The sequence below is a fragment of the Calidris pugnax genome, unplaced genomic scaffold (genome assembly GCF_001431845.1).
Source record: "Calidris pugnax isolate Ruff unplaced genomic scaffold, ASM143184v1 scaffold56, whole genome shotgun sequence".
Lineage (NCBI taxonomy): Eukaryota > Metazoa > Chordata > Aves > Charadriiformes > Scolopacidae > Calidris > Calidris pugnax.
This window is the reverse complement of record NW_015090839.1, coordinates 9,549,799-9,573,447: the sequence shown is the minus strand read 5'-3', so window position 1 is coordinate 9,573,447 and position 23,649 is coordinate 9,549,799. Positions and strand designations below refer to the sequence as shown.

At 37.7% G+C, this 23,649-nt stretch overlaps 1 protein-coding gene across 7 annotated transcripts in view; it reads right to left on the bottom strand.

Moving 5' to 3' along the window:
- HEATR5A (HEAT repeat containing 5A) overlaps positions 1–23,649 on the bottom strand; it is a 60,616-nt gene that overhangs the window by 8,310 nt on the left and 28,657 nt on the right. For 5 of the 7 annotated variants that reach the window (XR_001412020.1, XM_014941894.1, XM_014941896.1 and 2 more), the window contains 17 exons: positions 23,185–23,294; positions 18,856–19,019; positions 18,566–18,741; positions 17,006–17,111; positions 16,551–16,741; positions 15,567–15,726; positions 15,120–15,309; positions 14,379–14,548; positions 11,174–11,200; positions 9,185–9,323; positions 8,072–8,251; positions 6,335–6,574; positions 5,434–5,615; positions 3,826–3,894; positions 3,224–3,403; positions 1,641–1,875; positions 917–1,165 (listed from right to left, as the gene is read on the bottom strand). Coding sequence is in view for 6 of the 7 variants with exons in the window: in XM_014941894.1 (XP_014797380.1) it covers positions 917–1,165; positions 1,641–1,875; positions 3,224–3,403; positions 3,826–3,894; positions 5,434–5,615; positions 6,335–6,574; positions 8,072–8,251; positions 9,185–9,323; positions 11,174–11,200; positions 14,379–14,548; positions 15,120–15,309; positions 15,567–15,726; positions 16,551–16,741; positions 17,006–17,111; positions 18,566–18,741; positions 18,856–19,019; positions 23,185–23,294 (2,768 nt within the window). In the remaining variant the exon portion in view is untranslated. The remainder of the gene's footprint in view (positions 1–916; positions 1,166–1,640; positions 1,876–3,223; positions 3,404–3,825; positions 3,895–5,433; positions 5,616–6,334; positions 6,575–8,071; positions 8,252–9,184; positions 9,324–11,173; positions 11,201–14,378; positions 14,549–15,119; positions 15,310–15,566; positions 15,727–16,550; positions 16,742–17,005; positions 17,112–18,565; positions 18,742–18,855; positions 19,020–23,184; positions 23,295–23,649) is intronic. The other 2 variants (XM_014941898.1, XM_014941899.1) reach the window with 1 other exon arrangement.

Below are 23,649 nucleotides of genomic sequence, written 5' to 3'. Positions count from 1 at the left end.
GAACAAACAAGCCAGGTGTCCATGGTAAAGTATATGCAATTTGAAGCACTAATCAAGTAGCAGAGGGAGCAGGGGAAACGAGCAGCTTCTGTACCAGAGGTCCCACTTTTAACTGTGGGAGCAACCGAGTTCAAAAGGAAGCTGGGTCTGGGCAGGAAGACTGACATCCAAAAGAAGCCGTATGCATCTGGGGCATACAAATCCATTTCAAAAAGGGATTATAAAAGAAGGATACAAAAGAGAGACCAAATAATAAAAAAAAGTGCAATCAGAAATACCTAATTATGTAAATTTAGAGAACTGGGACTAATTCAACTGCCTGATTAGCCTCTGCAGTAGTGGAGGCTTGAAGAGAGCTTTATGTGAACTTAAGGAAACACTTTTTCACTGTGAGGGTGACCGAGCCCTGGCACAAGTTGCCCTGAGAGGTTGCAGAGCCTCCATCCTTGGAGATACTCAACAGCCGCCCGGACACAGTCCTGGACAACTGGCCTTAGGTGGCCCTGCTTGAGCAAGAGGTGGTGGACAGGATGACCTCCACAAGTCTCTTCCAACCTACACACTTTTCTGTGATGTGAAACTGTACCTCAGTGATGCTAAACCACACACTCTGTAATTGTAGTACTATAACCAAGATAAAATACACCCCTGAACCTGCATGTTTATAAGCAGAGCAGTAAGCACTTGGCTTAGGTCTTGTTTACCTCACACTGAGTGTTTTTTCTACCACATTTGGGGAAATACTCTTCATGTTTTCTCACTAGAATGTAAAATTCTTCTGACTGTATATTTTTCTAAGATACGCAATATTCAACGATGCAGTTAAATATGAATAATTAAATGTTTGCTAACAGTTTTATCTATTAAAAATGACATTTTGGGTTACAGCATCTAGACAGATTATGCACTCACTAACCCAAGATAAGATGAAATCTGTCAGTATTCACATCCTCAGGAGATTTCACCAAGGGCCTGGTAGAAGAATCTTGACACATGGTAGTTGGGGTGACAGGTCTAGAGAGATTATTAACTCCTTCATCTGGATCAGCAACAATGAAACCTGTGCTAGTGAGCCATAATGCTGTAGCGTAAAGTATCAGTGCCCAGGAGTTGTAGTAATGAGGTCTGGCATTTTCAATTGTCTCTGCTGTATAAAATGTACCACCTACAAGAAGAGAAGTTAGAGTTTTAAGGATATCATATATTTTCAACTACCATATTTTCTCATTATTATAGAAGAGGATTCTTCTTTTTATTGAAATAATGTTTACTATATTTTATGTATGACTTTTTTTTTAATTAAATGTGCAATGTTAAAATTCAGGCTAATAAGGGCACTTCATTTAGATTTATTTGGATAGAATCCAATACAATTACCTTTTTCTTCTTTCAACCATAAAATTACCCAACAAACAGTAATACCAAACAAACCTCTCTTCTCAACATCTTATCTTTAATTTAATCTTTTTTATCTTTATCTTTTTGTTGATCTTATCAACATCTTTTTCTTTAGATAGCTACACAAGTATGTGTATTCTCTATGCAATTTAATCTTACTCTGATCTTAACACATCAGCCAGCACATTAATGACGTGTGCTTACAAGTGATCTCTGAAAACACAATTGATTTGCCTCCTTACCTTCAGCAGGTAGTTGCGATGCATATTCCGAAGGCAAAGTTAGAAGAGCAAAATCCTGAAGTGCAGCAAGCCAGAGCCTGCTTAGTGTTCCAAGGTCTGTCTGTACTAAATCCAGGAGTCCACTGGCTGAAGATGTTATATCTCTGTAGCTTTCTTCTGCAGAGTTTGCAGTTTTTAAACAGTGATTGTGTGCATCACTTTGATTTTTCTGCTTCTCAACTGCAACTATGTAAACCTGTTTGTATATTTGGAGAGATATTTACAAATATTAACACTTGGAAGCCTACTGTGATCATTAGCCTGACTGCCTATTAAATGGGCAGCAGGTATCCTAGACTATTCCTGCTTCAAGTCCAGCAGGAGTGAGTGAACAAGCGCTTTTTTTCTATACCTTCTGAATCCACTCCCCCAGCTAATCTTGATGCAAGAGCCCCAATAAACAGAAACCTACTAAAATTCCTAAGCACAGCTGCAGTTAACTTCCCTGCACTTAAAAATCAATATATTACTAGTTCAGCTTCTAAGCATCAAACCCTGTTATAGTTACAGCTACAAGACTGAAGAACTTATTATCAAATAATATACCTATATTATTATCAAATAATATACCTATACACTGTCAAACCATTCCTAAATCTTCTTTTAAATGAAATGACATATTGCACTTGCAACCAGCTTCTCAGAACTATGTATTACTCTCTGTTAGTAGCACAGAATGAAGAGTACAATCTTGCATCATTTGCAGACTTGGGGTGTTACCATCGATAGGTTAACTTCGATGTGAAAAGGTCGAATTTCCCTAGATGCCCCTCTAGTTATCGAAAAAGATAGACTTAAGAATGTTTCAGACCAGCAGCCCTCTCCAGAAGACCCCTGGAGGGAAGCTCTTCTCAACTATAAAGGAGGCTAAGGTGACCAGTTCAACTAATCTAGTTTTTGTGAGCAGCCATCTCCTGCAATTACGATTTCTGTATCTTTTTCAAGATTGCAACTTGTAGTGGGTTGACCCAGGCCAGGAACTAAGCACCCACCAAGCCTCTCTCTCACTTCTCCCCACAACAGGATGGGGGAGCTCCTTCAAATTCTGCAAACAGGAAATAGGTAAGATCCTAAGTGAGAATTAACCACATAGGGCTTAAATGAAATATTCATAAATTACAGATCACAAAAGCTTATCCCCAGTTTACTGTGTCGCAGTTTCTCATAGCCAAGATCCAGTAGAAAGTTATACAGAGTTTCTTTGAAGACTTCTAGTGATCAGTTATAGACTGGAAAAATCTACAGATCTTTACTTCTTACAGTTGAGCCTCACATCTAGTCTGAATTTTGTCTCAGCTTCTGACCAGTGAGAGGTTATTGTTATATGCCATTAAAAACCTTTTCTCCATATAGTAATTTCAAATTGATCACAGCACCTCATCTTTTCCTGAACACGACATAGACTGATCTACTTAAACCTCATGCAAAGGACCAGCAACTTCTATTTAATGAAGCATGCAAGAAATTCCTGAAACCATTCTGTCTGAAAGGTTTTAAGTCACCTATCAGTCATCAAGGCTATAATTTCAAAGTTTTACACTAACCTCTGCCCAAGCCTTAAGCACAGCCAGTATCTCCATAGTTGAGGTGCTTTCATTATATTGTTGACTTTGTGCTTCTTTCCCAGCCTGCACTTTGACCAAAGAGGATACGAGCAACTGGTGAACCCTTCGAAGGTCATTAAGATCACTGACTACACCACTTGCTATCCAGGCACTGCACACCTAGCGTTGTAAAACAGAAATAGTGAGAAACAGGAGCCAAACACCACTGGATACTCTTTTTTCTAATCTGTAAAATTATGAAAACCAGATTTAATTTCTACTGAGATACAGTTACTCTCAGATAATAACAAATGTTAAATGACGTTACAGGTTAGCATACATAAGTAAGGAAAGCCAAAAATATTAGAAGGATGTCATAAATAACAGTCAAAGTATCAACTGCTACAAAGTTTCTCAAAAGATTTTAAAGCACATAAAATCTTTGGGTTGTTGCAATATAGAGGTAACATGGACGACACTACTTTGTGTGCATTGAGGATTTGAGGGTAGACTATTTATTTCCTTTTTCTTGTGTGATGTATCAAGCAAAACAAAAATTTCAGAGAGTCTATTACCTAAGACTTCTGATTTTCAACACTTGCCTGACATGCTTTTGCTGTGACATCAGGAGGAGTTTCAGGAGCAAAGGCAGGCCTAAGTGCTGCTCCAACCTAAAGAGAAATAAATACATTTAATACATAGTGAGCAATTAACTAAATAGTCACTTTTCATAAGCAGGCTTTGTTGCAGTTTTCCTTTATAAAGCATAGTTTCCTGTTCATTTTTCCACATACTGTTTCAGTGAGCTTAAAAAGCAGGGAGACAGTTGCAGTCATACTTCTATTGTTTTGCTTTGCTTACACTGAAGACATGGTTCTCTTTGAGAGAGGTCTTCAAAGTTGATTCTATTTTTCGCACAGTCTAAAATTGAAACAGAAACCTCTTCCTTCCTGAACTCTTGACTTGATGAGTAGCCCTCAAAAGAAAAAACAATGTTCCAAACCATGAAAGACTTGCAAGACACCTAATGAGTGACATTTCCTTACTTAGAAAGAATACAGATTTAAGGAAACAAACAGCTGAAGTTGGTCAACTTTGCGAAGCGAAAGAAGGGGAAAGCACAAACCCCATACACCTAATAAAAAACACACAAACACAGACTTACCAGGTTGCAGAGATTTCGCCTGTTCTCATTGTTGAAAGCTATTTCACTGAAGGTAATGAAAATTTCCCGTATTGCTTTGACTGAGATCTGAAAACTCAGACCTAGGCCTGATGCTCTTTGGGATGAAAGTACAAAGTGTTGTACAAATACTACAAATATGTTTGTGAAAGTAAGTGAAACAGTAGATATCTAACTGCTTCAACATCTCTTCAACTTCTATGAAACAGCTGATGAGAAGATCTATGCAGAAACACTTTAAAGGTAGTGAATGTGAAAAGGAGAATTATTAGCTCGATTGGACAGCAAGGATAGATAGTGTATTTTTTCTGCTTGGTAGTTCCAGACTAGATCAAGGCACTTCAAGTTTCCCACAAAGAAGTGCCAGTAGCATAGAATTCTAATGGCAAACACAAGTTCGAAGTGGGTTAGGATGGCTTCAGTGTCAGGATCTCTCCATTTCTATGAGAGAAAGTGATTGACTTATTCAATGCCTGCTAAAACTCGAGGAATGAGAGCCAGAAGACACTTAACGCAGCTGTCTGACAGATTTAATGCATGTGCAGCCTGGAATGTAAAATGATCAGGACATTCTTTCTGTAAGTCTCAACCAAGACTTAACTGAAATAGTTCTAGTGAGTACAATACATGCTTTTACCTCCTCTAGCTTATTTAATGACCAAGATTTGGTGTGATCTCTGCTGTGCATGGGCTACTTCTAAGCAGTTTTAAGTGATAGTTGTTCCTAATACTTCTTGCAATACTTCCAACGCTTTCAAGACTGTGCTTTCCAAAAAAAAAACCACCCAATATTCTATTTTCTTTTTGCTGTATTCAAATAGGGAAGAGGGAAAAATGCTGAAACTTTAAAGCTTTGGGGCTAAAAAACTATATGGCAACTGAAAAGATGCTTTCTAAGTCCAAAGAAATTAATAATAGTTTCAGTAACAAACTAAGTGAAACCTGACTCTAACACTACGCACTGCAAAGAGCAAATTTCTTTTATTGATTAACTGTAACTCTAATTCTTTCTAGCAATGGTGCTTACATTGGCTTGATATTGCTCCAGAATGACATGACCTGGAAACTCCGGTTCTGGAACAGCAGCAAATTTACGAACAACAATTAGCAATGTCTGAAGCCCAGAAAGACGAAGTTGATCACTGTGATCTGTGGCAGCCATAAAAGCCATACGGATCAAGTCAGCTAAATGCAATACCAAAAAGTCATCTGAAGAGAAAACAGAAATTAGAAAAAAAAAAGTTTTATTAAATTTAGATTTAGACATAATATATTTTATAAGACTGCTCCCAACATTTTCAAAATGTCTATTTTACATTTTACCTTACCACATATCATCGATTCACTTCAGGCAACTTGCATGTAAAACAATCTTACTTGGACATCTTCCATTAGCTGATCTAGTCAGCTTCTAGGCTTCTTTCCATTTGAATGTAAAAAAAAACCCTATCCTGACGTATGAGACAGATTTTCTAATAAAGAGATTTGAGGAAAAGACCTCCAGATAAACATAGAGAGGTACTGAAAGCTGGCACTGTGTTTCTCCTGGTAATTATGCAAATTATGGAAACAAAAAAGTGGAGTTTTCTTAGTTCTGCTCCCAGATACCAAACTGTGTTGCTGTAGGCTGGTGCCAGCTATCACTTCTGATTGCCAAGGCTTATGCAGAAACAATGGCTCCCTACGTGTATGTCACAGTACTAGAACCCAGAAAGTGAGTGAAAACACTGCAGTCATATGCCAATATTTTGGCAAATAGAAATTGCTCTACACCTTCACAAATACAAGCTTCTAATCAGAGTAATTAAACTTTTCAATGATTACCAACAACAAATTTATGATGAGTTTCATGAGGATGCAAAAAGCTAACATTTATTTTAAGCATACTTCGCATTCTGTGAAATTCTTTCAGTGCTTAACACACATACCTCTTGAATCACGTTGTTTTCTTTCCTGAGCCAAAGTTATGTCGAAATGGGCACTGCCTGCATTTTCACACTGGCTTATAATTTTACAAACACACTCTGCAGCAAAAACTCTGGTAGGCCACCGTGGATTACTGAAAGGATGGAACCTCTCATCGCTGTCAGTCGTTAACACAGACGCATCATCCGCTTTGGCAGTTTCCTCTTCTTGAGTGGTATCCAGTGAGGCTACTGTATTGAAATCTGCATTTAGGACATGGGGGTGGGGGGAGAAGAAATGTAATATTCTTTCTTACTGTAAATGAAAACTACAGAAGGACTCATAAGAAAATGTCTTCATAGTCTATCTCTAGCCTCCAACTCACTATCACTCCCTTCAACCTTGGTGTCTTAAAGGAAAGGTATTTGATATTACTTGCTGGAAGACAAGATCAATACCAGGAAAGGAAATGAAAAACTGCAGTGAAACAAGTGAAAGAAAAAAAGAAAAAAAAAGCTCTTTTAAAATAAATGTAACGTGTTAGCAGCTAATACTTTTCCAAATAAAAAAAAAACTAAACTCAAGAAATTTTCCTACTGCACCGCAGATGAAAGAATTCCTTCCCAACCCCTCATCCCCCAGTATTCAGCACAGTAATTAATTCTATCTGTTTAAGAGTTTCATTATGATATAGTAGGTCTGCATCACTCCTATTCTTAAAAGAAAAGAGGGTCTGAATATTTTTCTTGTAGGTACTTGCACAGGACCCACAAGCTCCAATCTATTCTGCATTTCCATTTCTGATATGGAAATAAGTTAACGTTAAGTTAAGGTGCTGGTTTTGGCTGGGGTAGAACTAATTTTCTTTGAGGTGGCTGGTACATTTTGGATGTGTGCTGGAAACAGCGCTGGTAACACAGGGATGTTTCAGTTGCTGCTGAGCAGCACCTGCACAGAACTGGGCCCTTTTCTGCCTCTCACACCATCCCACCCGAGAGCAGGCCGGGGGGCATGAGAAGCTGGAAGGAGACATGGCCAGGACAGACACTGACCCCAACTGGCCAAAGGGCTATTCCATACCATGTGATGTCACGCTCAGTATATAAAGCTGGGGAAGGAGGAGGAAGGGGGGGATGTTTGGAGTTATGGCATTTGTCCTCCCAAGTCACCGTTACACATGATGGAGATGGCTGAACACCTGCCTGCCCATGGGAAGTAGTGAACAAATTCCTTGTGCGTTTGGAGTTATGGCATTTGTCCTCCCAAGTCACCGTTACACATGATGGAGATGGCTGAACACCTGCCTGCCCATGGGAAGTAGTGAACAAATTCCTTGTGCACTTTGCTTGCATGCACAGCTTTTGCTTTACTTATTAAACTGCCTTTGTCTCAACCCATGAGGTTTCTCACTTTTACTCTTCCTAATCTCCCCCCATCCCAACTGGGGGGAGGGGAAGTAAGCGAGAGGCTGAGTGTGCTGCTTGGGTGCTGCCTGGGGTTAAATCATGACGACTACAAATCAACAAGAATATGAAAAGGAAAGACATCCTAAAATTGTTCAATAGGGAAACGGCAATCAGAAGGGACAAAGTCATATTCCTTCTGAAAGAACTAAGTTAAAGGGTCCAATGTTTCAATATGAAGGGCAATGATATACTTAGTAAATGTCAAAAATTCAAGAACCAACCCCTCAGTGACAGGCTGTACTGCTCCAGCCCTTATTTTCATCGTGTTCTCAAATACAGTGTATTAGAACTTACCAGCTGAGGCTGCAAGAACATCTTTACAAAGCTTCAGCCAAAAAGAGAGCTTTTCAACCGCCATTGAAGTAAGCATATGAGTCAGAGTCTCTTTGACATCTTGGCACAATCTTTGATCCAATTCTTTGTCCAGCAAGCCCAGCAATGCCCCCTCCAGGCCTATTTCTCTGATGTTAACATCTGATAAGAACAAAGTCTGTGAGCTGAATGCTGTACATCACAAAACCAAAGTAATGACCACAGAAACACCACTGAAGGTTGCACTCAGTATCTCATGAACAAGCATCTAGATCTGAAGTACTTTCAAAATAATAGTATTAATTGCTTTAATACCGTGTCCAAATCATCTGAGTAAAAAATGAACTTTGGACTTTTACAGAAACATACTAACAACAGGAAGAAAGTTACCCCAGAGAAAGAACCAGAATCCTACTCCGAATTTCACAGCATTACCATCACCATAGCATCTGTGCTCCTGAAAAAAATTATCTTCAGCAATCTGATTCTTCATGCTGACTGCATTATTGGAAAATGACTATCATCTACCTTTCCTGGAAATTTCCAAATGAGTTTGAATTGAAATCCAGAGTGAAATCATCTAGTACCACCGCCCTCCTCACAGGAAGGCACGTGAGGATGAACTAGTGATCACTCTCAGGCCTTTTACCAAAAAACCCAAACCTATAGGAAGTTAAGAATTCTAGGGACCCCCAGCTGATGATTACTAAACTAGTTCTCCAAAGAGGTTAACAGAAACTTATTTCAACAGGCTTTGTACACCTTTCCTTAATGACAGATTTTTAATTTAAGAGGGGAAATAAAATGATGAATATGCATATAAAATGCAGGACTCTGAAGCAGTTACTACAACAGCTACTGGCTAGACAGGCTTAGGTTTCCCTGGAACTCCACTTGCATTTTCTCATTTAGTGACCTACCATATATGAAAAGCAATAGTATACTAGTTTGGTACTATATAGAGAACTGAAGTAGAAAATCTTTTGAGTTAAAGATTTCAATAATGTAGCAAAGATCTCACACCCATAGTAGAGTGTGTTTAAAATTCATTACCAAGGTGTCAAGCTCTTTGATCTCAAAACTTCAATACGTTACCTGGAGTAAAATCTTCTCTGCTCTCTTTAACTAATGCCACAGCATACTCTGACACCTCGGCAGCTTCTCTTTGCACAAGCTGGCGTAAGCAAGCCACCACTGCACGTCTCAAGAGTAAGTATGAGCTACAGAGATTCACCTGAAACGTGCAAGAAGAAACAGTAAGATGGCAAACAAACCTTTAGAGCAATATCTCAATGAGGCCATTATTTTCTGAACAATTGCAGTTCTGACAAATCTGCAAAGTCAGTAAGCATGTAATTGATGCTATTTTTGCTCAGGTTTTTGTTTTGTTTTGTTTTTTACCCCCAGATGAAAGGTTTTGCAACTCCTGTAATCAATTTAAACATATCAGTACTTTTAACATTTTCTCTCCAAAGATTGGTTTGGGGCTGGATCCACCTCCCACCAATATTGGTAAAAAGACCCCCATTAACTTCAATGACAGCTGAACTGTGGTCTCAACGAACAATTAACTCTATTCTTTGCCAATAGGGTATATATAATGGGCTTTAAAACTCAGTGCAAGAGAAAATTACTCCAATCATCCTCAGATGTAACTAGAGAAATGCCAATGTAACCAAGGGCGAGACAGTCGATCAGGCTTTAGTACGTCTGAACTCCATGCATGAGGGTAAGTTTATAAGAAAGAGCAAAGAGAACACTGCTGCAATTTCATTGCCAAAAATATTATATACTCAGATTACATTAAATCATGTTTTAAAGAAGGCAAGAGGAAGGGTGAGAGTTACTGATGAATGTATCACACTGAGACAAGTCAGCTCTCCTGAGCAGTTTCTAGCAAAAAAGTTTATAGCATCACCATATTTTAACACCACCAGGCCAGTGTTTGTTTTTTATACTGAAAAATACATGATAACAGATTCATTGTTACAGGAACACGAAAAAACACTTTAAAAACCCAAGACATAGCCTCAAGGTTTTTTTGTTAGAGTGGAGTTTTCCAATTTTTATTTGCTTGCTTTCAATTTTAAGAACATTCTGAAGGGTATCCTAAATATACAGTGAACCAGCTGTATGGCCAGGCAAGATGGCTACAACAATATTTATGCAGCTGCTTTTAAATTAAGCTTAGGTTATCAGAAAAAAAAAATATCCTCTAGAACTAAGCAATTGTATACCCTTAGCTGTCACCACCCTTAAAATAGACAGAGCTGAGTGTCTGCTGCAGGGAAACTTTGCAGTATGGTCATGCTCCTCGTTTGTCAGCAACAGGTCAATATATGTTAGTCAAAATGACTAATATATATTAGTTAACACACAATGAAAAGAATAACTTAAGGACAAAAAGAGTAAGTGCTACAGAATTTCAGCTTTGTTACATTAACAAAACTAAGCTTCATCGTCTGAATTTCTCTGCATGCACATCAACCTACAATGTTCAGTTACATATTTAGTACACACAAAGATACACTCTCTGTATAGTTCTTCCAAAAGAAAAGAAACCTGACTCAGTACGGATGTCTGCAACTGAAACTTTAAAAACAACAAGTGAGGCTTTTAATGCAACGTTTATGCAAGCAGGCTACACATTCTACTGCAAGTTGGACATGCATAAATTGCGTGCTCATTTTTAATAGGGAAAAAACAGAGGATCCAATTGAGGGCACTGAATAATGCATGACGCACATTTTTAATCTTTCTCATTCTCCCACATTCTAAGCAGGGGACAGGACAATATAACAGACACAAAATGCAAGCAGCACAAACAAACTTAAATGAACAAATGATTCCCTTTCTGTGCTTAACATGTAAAAACAAAATTATGCCTCACTAAGCACATAAATGAAATATACATCTGCCATCTGCAGAAAGTTAGGAGAGGTCTGGTTAGGATGACAATCAAATGTCATTTGACATGCTAAAAGAAATTACATTAAAATGGTTAAAAGCAAAAGATAAAAGATGAAATAAAAAACACCACTGCAAACTGCAAAAGTTTAGGATTAACAAGGCACAGGGACCTACCAACACAGAATTATCCAACAAGATTTCCTGCACAAAAACAAATGACAAACCAGTCATGACAAAACCAAAATATAGATATCACAGTGATACCAACCACACATGGAGACCATTACATGTAAATCCAGCATATATTAAAATTAAGAATCTTAACTCAAACATACCAAACCCCTAATTTTAGTTCATTTACCTTCTATTTAATGCTGAACACACTTAAATTGCAAGCCAGCTGCCCCTAAAATTAGTACTGATACAGTACCAAGAGAACAGCACAGCACAGTTATTGACATTGTGTACTTATTGTGTTTCAAAATATCTTCAGTGTCTTGCAGCTGAAAAGTGGTGTTCACTACATCATAAGCTTACATGGATAAGCTCTTTAGAAGCCTGTGCTCACATAAGTTAGCTTTAGAGCTAATATTAGACATAATTAAAAGCATATGATTTCTACTCTATTGGAGCCAAGAATTTAACTTTAAAGAATTTAAGCGTTACAATGTTAGACACAAAGCCCCGTGATAAAAGATCCAACTGACAAATAAAGAATAATTTCAGAAGCTAAAGAAGGGAAGGTAGATAATGACAGGCACATGTACACAATTAAAAAAAAAACAAACCAAACCAAACAACAAAACCAAACCAAACAAAAACTGAGCCAGTGAAGCTGTGCATCCATTGCCCAAGCCATGTTTTGTTAGTGCTGGCACAATCACAAACTGAATGGTCTAAATATTTTGGAGACCTGAACCATCTCATGCTGTAGGGGTTGGGAAGACAGGTGGAGGAGGCAGCTTGCAGCTGCTCAGCATGCCTAGTGCCACATTTATTTGAAAAAGAAAAAAAACAGAGAAAAAAGAAAAGGGAAGAAAAAAGAGAAAAAAGAGAAAAAAGAGAAAAAAGAGAAAGAGGGAAGTCTATTTCAGAATTTTAAAAATGCAGTTTGAAGACACAGAAATTTTCTAGAAACCTTGAGGGAGAAGGGCGGACAAATGATCTTCAATTGGTACTAAAAAGCGCCACAATTTCTTTGCATATTTGTTTCCAAGATTTTATGAGTAAGAATTCATGTTTCTGTGGACAGAAGGGGAAAAGATCATTTTTGCTGACCACAGATTCTTTGCCTCTCCTGTTTTTCTGCCTTAAATGAAGAATGTAGTGGTGACTATCCACAGTATGGAGCACCCAACATTTATACTCTACTTCCCCTTAAGATTTCAAAATGCGTTGCAGAGGAGGACAGTCACACCTTGTTCTCCACCTGCAGAAATTTAAACTCCTGGTGAATGACTTGCTGAGGGTCACTTTGCAAGCCAGCAACAGGCAAGAACAGATTTCTGGTCCAGTCCAACAGTTTACTCTGCTTCCCTAGCGTGACAGTAATTTGGTGGGTGGAAACCAGAGGGATGGATGGTGAGTTTTACAAATGCAGAAAGTCTGCTTGTGCAATGATCTCACAGACCTGCAAAGCACAAGCTCAAACCTTCTTTGTTTATGACACTCCTGAGAGATGTACTGATGTTTACTGAATTGTCAGCATCAGCAACATTGGTTCTACTTTTGTAACAAGTTCATGAGAATAAGTTCACCCATATAATGCCACTGTCTTTGGTGGACTCCTCCTCTGAGAAGCTCATGATTGTTTCAGGAATAGAAGCAAACATGCACATGTGCACAGACGCACACACTCAAGCCACAAGCCATGCTTCTTAATTGAGTAATTTAATTATTATTATAAAGTTTATACAGTACTGTATGAAGTACTTTGAGACAATTTGAAAAAAAAAATTTAAAATCAATACTAGCGTATGCACAAGACAACTTTATCATGGTATCTTCTTTACTGGTAGGTACTTGCTATTAGAGAGATCATACTGTACCTGGAAGCAGACTGTACATGGACTTAACATATGATCCTAAATCCTTATACTTCCTCTGAGCAAGAGAGCATCTTAAATGATTGGTTGTGATTTTAGTAATGTAAGAAAAACTGGTTTACCCAGAGAAGAGAAAATCATAGCTGGTATATGTTAAAAGAAAGAACACTTTGGATCAGTTCTATTTGTTTTGCAACGAGTATATCCATGCCTTACACAATTTGGGGCTGAAAGAGCTTCTCCTTCAATTTTTCCTGGCTCCTAAAATCACGTTTCTAGTCCAAATGAATAAAGATAAATGGAAGGAATCTAAACTTCATACTAAATCAATATATGGTTACTATCGACATACAAGTGCGACCCAGGGGAAGATGTGAATAGGAACTGTGTTAAAACAGACAAGAGAGATTAAAAAAAACCAACAAACCACCATACTTTATTCTCTGGGATTTTGGTTTTGTTTTGGTTTGGTTTTTTCCTCTGATTTAGAGGTAGACTAGAGTCTTAAGTAAAAAAACCAATAAAAAAAAAAAAAACCCAACCGAAACCCCCCCCCTAGCTAGCCCCTCAAAAGCCACCAAGGCTAGTAACTACCAAAAAATTGGGTTTGTTTTCTAGAACTAAGTGCTTGGGAACAGCAGCTATTCAAAGACAGAGAGACGTTAGGGGAAAAAAACAACAAACAAAATCCTAGCAAACACCCCCCACCACCACCTCTTTGTCAAATACGGCTGAAAAATAGTTTGGTTTACTTTTTCCAAAGACCTGGTTTGACTATTACTTATGTAAATGTCAGAAATTTTTATACCGACTGCCAAGAAGTCAGTACACTGAAGCATTAGCGCTACAGAAATTACACATAGAGAAATCTACATTTTTTCACCATCATTAAAAAAACCCAACCCAACCAACTCTCAGTAATTAGTACACACACTTTTTTTTTTTTTTTTTTTTTTTCAATCAATCCTTCACTTAAGACATAAAAGCAGAGGTAAAATACTGGCCAACATAAAATAGCTGGTAAAAATCCAGCACAAAGTTGTAAGGGATGGTATATCCTGCCAGACAACTGGCCTTAATAAGAGCAGCAGGACGCACTTGCAAACAGTTCAGAAGTCCAAGATTTCTACAGAATGTGCTCTTCTTGTAAAGGGGAAGCAGAAACTGAGGAAAGAAACCTGAAAAAATAGAGAATACTTGCCTGTAGGAGGATATGAAACACCTCACCCCTACATAACAATCAGTTCCCCTGGTTAAGGATGCATTTGCATTTTTTAGGTGTTTCTGAACCAAATGTTTTAAAATACGGTATGTAGACAAGTAAAAATACTCACACACAGACAGCTTACAAGGCTGGACAAGTTGACGTGTCGAGGAGCAAACATGTGAAGCTGCTGAAGGCAAGAGATGGCTTGAGCCTGAACAAGGCAGTCAGGATTGTCCTGCATCACTGCACAGCCCAGGAGACAGGAAGTTCTTAAGGCTGAAACTGTCATACTGCTGCCTAGATTCAGAAGAAAAAAAGTTTTTGTTTTCAAAACATCCAACTTTTCTTTTTTTTTTTAATTCTTCCCCAGAACATAACCTGTCTTTTTCCCCAAGCCACCCATAACATTCATCCTCTGGGAGAATACTTTTTAGATCTGTGTTATACTCTGATATCAATATCACATTGCTCTGTGGAAATTTCAGTGTCCAGGTACCTAAAAGTTGACTTAGATGCAAATTTTACATATCTGCACCATTACTAAGACACAGACTGGCTCTTAACTCTTGAAATATTTATATCTTCTGTTTTCATGCTAAATGTAGGAATTTTCAGCCCCAAGCAGGACTTGGAGAACCAGTCCAAACAAAGAAAAAGATGTCAAAAAGAAACAGTAGTTTTGGAAAACTAGCAGTCATGACATCCTGATTGCATAAACTCATGGCCTGTCAAATACTGTCTTACAATGGGAAAAAAAAAAACTTAGCGTGCACTTATTTGTTGATAAAATTTGAATTACACATTCAAGTAACACTTAGCAATTTTGTTGCTAAACCAAACAAAGCCGAGACTATTTTCTATCGCATACCTTGCAACTCAGGGCCCAGCGTGGTAATAAGTGCATTTAAACAGCGACCAAGGCTTTGGTGAACTTCAGTGTGAGCGGGAGGCACAGTCAACAACAGCATGAGAACCAGAGATAAGGTGGGTTCCACGTGCACGTGATACAAGGGGCCAGCTAAATCTACTACCAGCGACAGAGAGTGCAGCGCCCACGCCTGTAAAATAAGAGCAGCTGTTATGTCATGTCTATACAATAGAATAAACATAAGATCTTCTTAAAATTTGATAGTTCAAATGAAATTTAGTAATTAAGTGTAACAAAGCACTTTTAGGCTTCAAAGGGACAAAGGGAGAGGTTATGTGAAGTATACCTAAGAGGCTGTGAAGTGCTATTTTTACAAGAAAAAAACTTATACTCCAGAATATAAACCAGTTAATTTGTAACATAACATTTTAGGTAAGCGACAAGTACCTGTACATCAGGAGAAGTGCTGTCCTGAGACAAAGTATAAAGGATTCCAACACATGCATTCAGGTGCTGAGTAGAACCTATGCCTCCTAGGTACCTATACAGACATCCCAGAGCCAAAGAATGACCTGTTCTTGATACCACGTCCCTAGCAGATTTTAGCCTATTAATTATAAAGAAAGAAAGCTGTTAGTGTAATCACCAAGACTGATACTATGAAATAAGCACATCTACAAATGGAATTTCTAGCATATAATCAGCAAAATATTTTACTAGACATTGTTATATTGCCAAAATTCTAAGTTCATTTATCATCTCTTATCTGAAGGAAGTACCAAAAATGTTTTAAATACAATTAAATAATGTTGCTAGAACAGCCAATTTAATTGATTTGAAAATCTACATGCTTATTTACACATTCTTCTTAAAGATCAGCATAACTAAAAACCATAGAATCACAGAATGGTTTGGGTCGGAAGGGACCTTAAAGATCACCATGTTCCAACCCCCTGTCACGGGCAGGGACACCTCCCACCAGACCAGACTGCTCAAAGCCCCATCCAGCCTGGTCTTGAACGCTTCCAGGGATGGGGCACCCACAACTTCTCTGGGTAACCTGGTCCAGTGTCTCTTCCTAATATTTAATCTAAATCTCCCCTCTTTCAGTTTAAAACCATTACCCCTCGTCCTATCCCTCCACTGCCTGACAAAGAGTCCCTCCCCATCTCTCCTGTAGCCCCCTTCAGGTACTGGAAGGCTGCTATAAGGTCTCCCCAGAGCCTTCTCTTCTCCAGGCTGAAAAAGCCCAACTCTCATGCAGAAGTCAGGCAGTGCCTTTTCCTGTTAATTTTTTAAGTGTCAAATTCATGAAGGAAACCAGTTTTTAAAAATTATTATCATAATAGGGGCCAGGTAAATTTCTCAAACATTTTTATAAACTCAACCAGTAACTTAACAGACTTTTTTTTTTAAAAAAAAAAAACTTACTTGTCAAAACTGACTTGTGCTAATCCAGCAGTGAAGGCACTGTCAGAAACCACCTGTGCCAATCTGGCCAAACACTCCGCAGCAGCACATCTTAGGAGTGGACTATTGCTTTCCAAGGCACCCATTACCAATGTCAGGGCAGACCTTCTAACTTCTTCTGGACCTAAATTTCCCTTGCAGTTGGCCAAGTGCTAAAATAGATATCAAATACATTAATCAGCAAGACAGTATAGTAATCAGAATGTGTTTTCCCTAAAAAAGGGAAAAATTAAACTGTGACTCTTCAGCACTTAACAAGAGTGCAACATCAGAAAAAAATATATTATCACAGAAAACAGGACTGATCTTCACCTTGACTGTTAATCAAAACAAGAACTGTGTAGACATATTTGAACAAACAGATGCCATGTTTTAGAAACAGAGAGAGAGAGAAACAAAGGAGAAAGAAGATTTACCTTTAAGGAAGTAGAAAAGGCTGATACAACATTAAGTTGTACTATTTGTTGCCGTGATCCTTTTGTTTGCTTTATGGAATTCAATAACTGCTCTAACACCTGGAGCCTTAAACAAAACCAGAAAAGAAACCACAGAATTGAAAACTTCAGGAATAAAGTTAAGCTTTTTTATTTTATTTTAAAACACCTAACAAATCCTATATATTATAGAAACAGAGATGTAACAAATCTATTACTCTAACTCGAGCATTTTCCTTCAACTGGCATCTATAAACCTGTCTACTACAAAAAATGTTTCTATTCCATATTAGAATAGGTAACTACTCTACAAAGACAAACTTTTTGCCTTTGTTTCCTTATGACATATGTATTCACAGATAATCACTAAAATCTAAGTAGTATCAGACATGTTATTGAAAGGAACCATGTATGGGAGTGATGCGCTTTGGCGTACAATTGAGAAGGGAGAAGAGAAAAGAAAAAGAAAAGGAAAATGCAGTTATCTGCAGCAACTAGTTCAGGTCTTGAGAAACAGGTGAAGAAAACCAACAGCAACCTGGTGACAGCAGGGGCAAAAAGTCCAGACAAACAGAAAGAAAAAAACAGACAGTGAAGACAGAATTAGGAAGGAAATGCAAGTAAGAAGAACATATCATAAAGCATGTGGCAATTTTATTGCAGGAATGCTCATATCCAAACAGCTGCCTCGGGATTACACTAAATCCTGCGTATTATATGCAGTGAAGACATCAAGACTCGTATGCTGAGCACTCATCCCTTACCAGAAATTGAAAAAACCATTACCACCTATAACGACCATGATCTGAAGTATAACTACAGGTGGCTTTGAAAATATAAAACCTTTTAAAGTAAATAATAATAGATTTTCTCTAATGCTGCATTCAAGAAAATTACCAGCAGCACACAGAATAAGCAACAGCATGCAAAAATCCTGAAGAATTTCGTGCTTCAGCAATAGGTGTGCTTATAAATGTGAAACAAACCAAAATGCCATGTATGCAGTAGGAAGAACCATACACACAGACAAAATCAAGAGAAGTCTGTGATCACTTTCAAACACTCTTGTACTTTGACAGAACTGTGTTAAGATGCACACACTTGTTTCTTCCCATCCATTTTTTATAAAGAATGAGGCAGGATAAGGGTTAAATTTTACAACAGCTTCCTACTCCTTTTGTTCCTCTTCGGTTCTAAGGCATTTGGTGATTATGTATTAAGCACTACAACAATCGTATAATAGTTCTTAAAATAACTTTTATTTTGATCTGGCTATCGAAACAAAACGTTATTTTTCTTGGTCAACAGAATTTATTATAATGACAGTAACCACTTACTGGATGTGCCTTTTCAGTGTGAGTAACTTTAAACAGAAAGTCTAATAATTTGTTAGCCCAAATTATATTATTAAGATGGTTTACAAAATCCACTTGTACAATTCATTATTTTTTCAGAATTGTTTTCCTCTGTGTTTGATGTCAAACACTGTGACCATCTCTTAGCAGCTCCCAAACCCCCCAACAGTTACGGTTACTACTGTACCTGTGAGATTCTGCTACATGGGAAAACATAACTCCAAAGAGACGAGTTGCTGCACTGATAACAGACAATACAGGAGGTAGCGGTTTAGGTACCGAATCACCTTTTACAACTTTCTCATAAATTGAGAAAGGGTCATACTCCAGGCTGCCGCCAGCTATGTTGTTACCTAAAAGGAGCTGTAAAAAGGAAAAAAAAAAAAAAGTGATAGCCATATTTTTGGTCAAGTCAAAACCAACCCTGACCCAAATAATCAGAATTTATTACCGCTATTATACTAGACCAAAAAGTACCTGCTCTTCGATAAATCGGTGGTCAGTCTCCTGCAGTAAGGGACCAAGTAAAAGGAGATCATTCTCATGACAAAGAGGTGGAAGCAAGAATGTAGAGGCGTCAATCTGGCTATCTGGGACAGTCAAGTCAGTCACTAACTCTTTTAGAACAGCACAGAAGCTTCCTTTAAATTAAAGGAAAAAAGTAATCAAAATTTTTGTTTAATTACTTGCCCCAAGCAAGTACTGAAATCTGTACTGAATAAATTCTGAAACAGCAACATCCATCTAAAATTTTTCTTAAATATTCAAATAGTCAGTTGGAGAACACTCTGACTACTAGGGAAACGACAGAGCGCAAGTTCAGAAAAGCAAACTAAGCAGATACAGCAATCCAGAAGACGAAAACCAGAAACCTTCACCTTTACAGGAGGCATAATGGCATACAACTGCTAAACCAGTAAGTTAGTTACATTCACAATTAAAGTAGAGGGAAAAAGGCAGCTACAAGCACAGACATATTTTCTTCCATTTCCTGAGAATTCGTGCTGTGGAACGTATTACTCAACCCCACAGGAATACTGGAAGCTGGCAGAGCACATGTCATTTAAACCATCTATAAGTTTGATAAATAACCAAAAGCTGCAGAACATACTCCCTTATTTCAGGAGTCTGCACTTAAAGCAAAGCATGAGGAATTTACTGTAGGTTACATTATGATAATTTACACTGGTAGTTAAAACTTGCCCATACTTTTGTACATAATATTTCAGAGAAGATTGTACATTATACATAAACATTAGGCATTCCAAGTCGGACTATTTTAGGTTATTAAAACAGTCCCCGCAGTGAGAGAACATTTCCAGTGCTGAACCACATGTGATGAGAAAGGTCTGGCTTATCCCATAAGTAAGTTCTGGCAAAAAACACTGCAGAAGTGATCTTAAAAGAATGTATACAGTCGTTATGCAAATATTACATAAGAATTTACCTCCAGAGCATTAAGATTGCAAAGTCAAGTCCTCACGAATTGAGAAATACCAGCATGAAGGGGGGCTTAACTCCACATACCCAGCTCTTTGCATTCAGTTCTGTTGTTAGATGATCACACGATTACTCATTTGCACTGAAGTTGCTTATAATTTTCCAACACACAGAAGTTCTCAAAAGCAGGACAACATGGGTGCCAGCACCTCGGGAGCACGAGCAGAACCATTGGTACCGCTGGAGCCTGTAGCTGCAACCAGCCATCTAACCCTTCCTGAGCCTTGAGTCCATCCAGAGAAAGGGGACTCCCTCCCCTTTGCCCCCACACTCCTGTTCCCAGCAGCTTCCCTCCCCTCCCGGCCTCTGCTGCTTCGCCTGCCTCCCTGACTCATTAGCAAGCAGGTCATTTTCCCCCAAAATGTTAACTCAAAGCTAAATGCAAAAGGTCAGCACTATCAAATATATTCCAATGCACACAGGTAGTGTGTGAAAGAGACAGAAATTGAGCCTTTTAAAAAAACCACAATAATAACATCAAATACAAACTGCTCTTTCATTAATTATTATAGATCACAATTTTAAAAAAGTGATTGAAAAGTCCCCTTTCTATGAAAACAGCTTTTCAAATAAAATTTAATGGAGATACTCAGCAACTTTTAACCAACGTAACACTTATTTTAGTCCCAGACACTTGACCGTCCTCAACTCGTCAAATAATGTTATTGCAATGTAAAGCAATTCAAAATTCTGAGCCAGAGTCTGTTCCAGCATTCCAGCTATTCATCCCAGCCTATTAAAAAAGAGAAGTGAATGCTTGTATTCAATTTTATGGTTTAGACAGTGGAACACAACAAGCACAAAAAGCTGAAGAATGAAAAGAACCCTAATGAGTTGTCTGACAAAACACATTAATTTCAGACCACAGAAAACATCAGCAAATCTAATAATCAAAATTCCAACTAGTGAAATTATTTGGGTGAAATTATTAATTTGGACATTATAATAATGAAATTGTTTGTATTAACTCACAGGAAATCGATTTTTCAGCCTAAAAAATGTGAGCACATCAGCATCCAAAACTAATGACGTGAAAATGATCAAGAATATAAATGACCATCTTAGAAATGGAACTTGCTTTTCGCAGCTTAACAAGTTCATAAGTTTCAACAGCTAAATTGCAGTCTTAACCCTTCACACATGATGGAAGACAGCACCACAACACGTTTTTCACTGATGTTCAAGTTAACCTAATACATTCTTGTCATATCTGTCTGCTGAAATAATGCAAAAAATCATCTACTACTCACAGTAGCCTTCATAATTCTGCTGTTTGAGCAGATACTGATTTTTATTGATGACAGAAAGCAGGAAGAGAACCATCAGAGAGGCAGAAAGAGAGCAGGAAAGCACCGAACAGAGCCTAAACAAGTTCTGTTATCTCAGGCCTCAGAAATCTAAAGGTTTGAGTCAAGAAGGAGGCTTGGAGCTATGAATACAGAATCTGTTTTCAACCATTTATTTTGCTGGGTATTGTTTTGTTCCTCTTCGGCTAAAGAAAAAAAAAGCTTTGCAGATTATTTGCAGATACTAAAATCTTGAGTTACCACTCCTAGTATATGATCCCATCACTGATTTTCTCAAAAAGAAACACCTTGCACGTTTCTAGTCTCTGGCTAACTACCCAGACTGAAGAAAATGAAAAGAAAATAAATAAAACCATGAACCAGTGAAAACTTCTCATTCAGTGTGTCACTCTGAGCCATGCAAAATGTGCCAGGCTGTGCAACACAAGAGCACACCTACTAGTCTCCCTAGTCATAATGACTAAAATTAGACACCAAAAAAAGCACCCTGGGTTCCATAATCATATTGTTTTCCCAAATAATTTATTGTAAAAAAATCCATATAGTTTCTGCATGAAGTTGTCATACTGGAAATAATACAGAAAGAAAGGTATTTATTTCAAGCTTTACCTTAAAAATGTTTTTTGCATTTCTACATGACGCATACTTACATGTTGAAATATATAACAGACCCTGAAAATAAACTCTGGGAACATATGCATTTCCATTCTTTCTCCACTCTCATATTGCTGTATTATGAACAGGTGAACAGGTCTGAGACTACACCTGTCAAACTACTGTTTGGATTATAAAGCTATTTGCAAAGCTTTCAGTAAGATGACCACTTACAAACCTTTTAAGCTTTTCCTTTATTTATTGGTTCTACATTGCAGCATCCTCAGCCAGGATGCTCTCTCACAAGATTCAGACTTTACAGATCACACTGTAAAATACTCTCTATTTTTCAATAAAGTTAGACCATATGCAAAAATCCCCAACAAATCAAGAAAGTACTAAAAACCACGCACACCCAAGTATTTGTATTCTATAAAACATTGCTCCTGTTTTATAGAACCAAAGAAATAATGTGCTGTAAGGGATGGAGGTGTCATTTTCAGTCTTCTGAGTCACAAATGAGTATTATGTGCTATGCTTCAAGCGTTACGTACAGACTTCTAACGCAGCATCAGCTTTAAGGCAAAGGTCAGGGATTTGTCCTTCTGAAGATTCACGTGGCAGTTACCACTAGATGGAGCAGATTATTTGAGGAGGTATTCCCTCTGTGACACAGAGGACGCAGTCATTACAGGGGCTGGCTGCCTGCTATTCTCTCTGTCCTGATGGAATACACTGTACTTCTCTTTACAGCTGTGAAACACTCTGGTTCCTAATTTCAGTCCACACAGTACTCTATGGCAGCTGTTTTAGTTGAACTCTTAGACCTGTCTAACTACAGTGCAGTTATTGGATTAGAGGATTAGATTTTAAGTACTGCTAGTTATGTTCTGCTACAGAAAAGTGAGACTATCCCCAGATATTTTTGAATTTTTTTTAAATACCAACTTTTTATTCACAATCTGCACAGAATCAGATGAAATACATACGTCTACTTGAAGCAATTAAATTAATTTCATTTAAATTCTTTTCATAGACTGCATCAAATTGGTTTATGGTAACATTACACCTTTTGGATTTAGGATTCAACGGAAAGTGAAACAGTCAAAGAAAGTCAATTTCTCAAGTACTTTAAAATTGTAAAGTTGTCTACCTTCAAGTTACTACTAAAAATAGGAAAAAGGTCTGTATTTTTAATAGGAGAGGGGAAAAAAGATCACAAGCGCTACCTTTTCAAAACTGTAGTTAAGTAACTACAATTTCATCAAATCTAAACAGAGGGAATAAAAATTTGTTTATTAGAAAAGCTGGAACTAACCTTTGCTAGCTGAATATATGTTGAACAAAAACTTAAAAATGAGCTCATGGCATTTTTAGCAGGTATCTCGTTTAAGGAAATACGTACCTTCGTAGGTCTTTGGAGGCAATGCCGCTAGTAATTCGTAAAGCTTATGTCTGTAAACTGTTGAGGGTGTTTTTAAAGAATTTCCATATGATTTATATATTGAGGAAAGCCTTAAAATATAAAAGCAAATCAGAGATGTTAAAGACTTCAAGTATTATGCAACATTCTGGTTTCATTTGTACTGCTCTACTAAACACTTAAAATCTATACATATTGTAACTACAGTTTTGATTTGTGTTACCCATAGTAGAAGCAAAACAGTTCTCTGACAGAACCTCCCTGGACTCCATTCCCAGTCATTACTTTTATTTAATACTAGAGGAATAAATAAGGCTTTCTATTGCCTTTAATTGGGCCTATATTTCTTATAATTATTTTTTTTTTGTGGATATATCTCTATATTTGAGTTTAGAGCCCAAATATATTAAATCCCTACATATTTCTGAAGGCAAAAATTTTAAAATG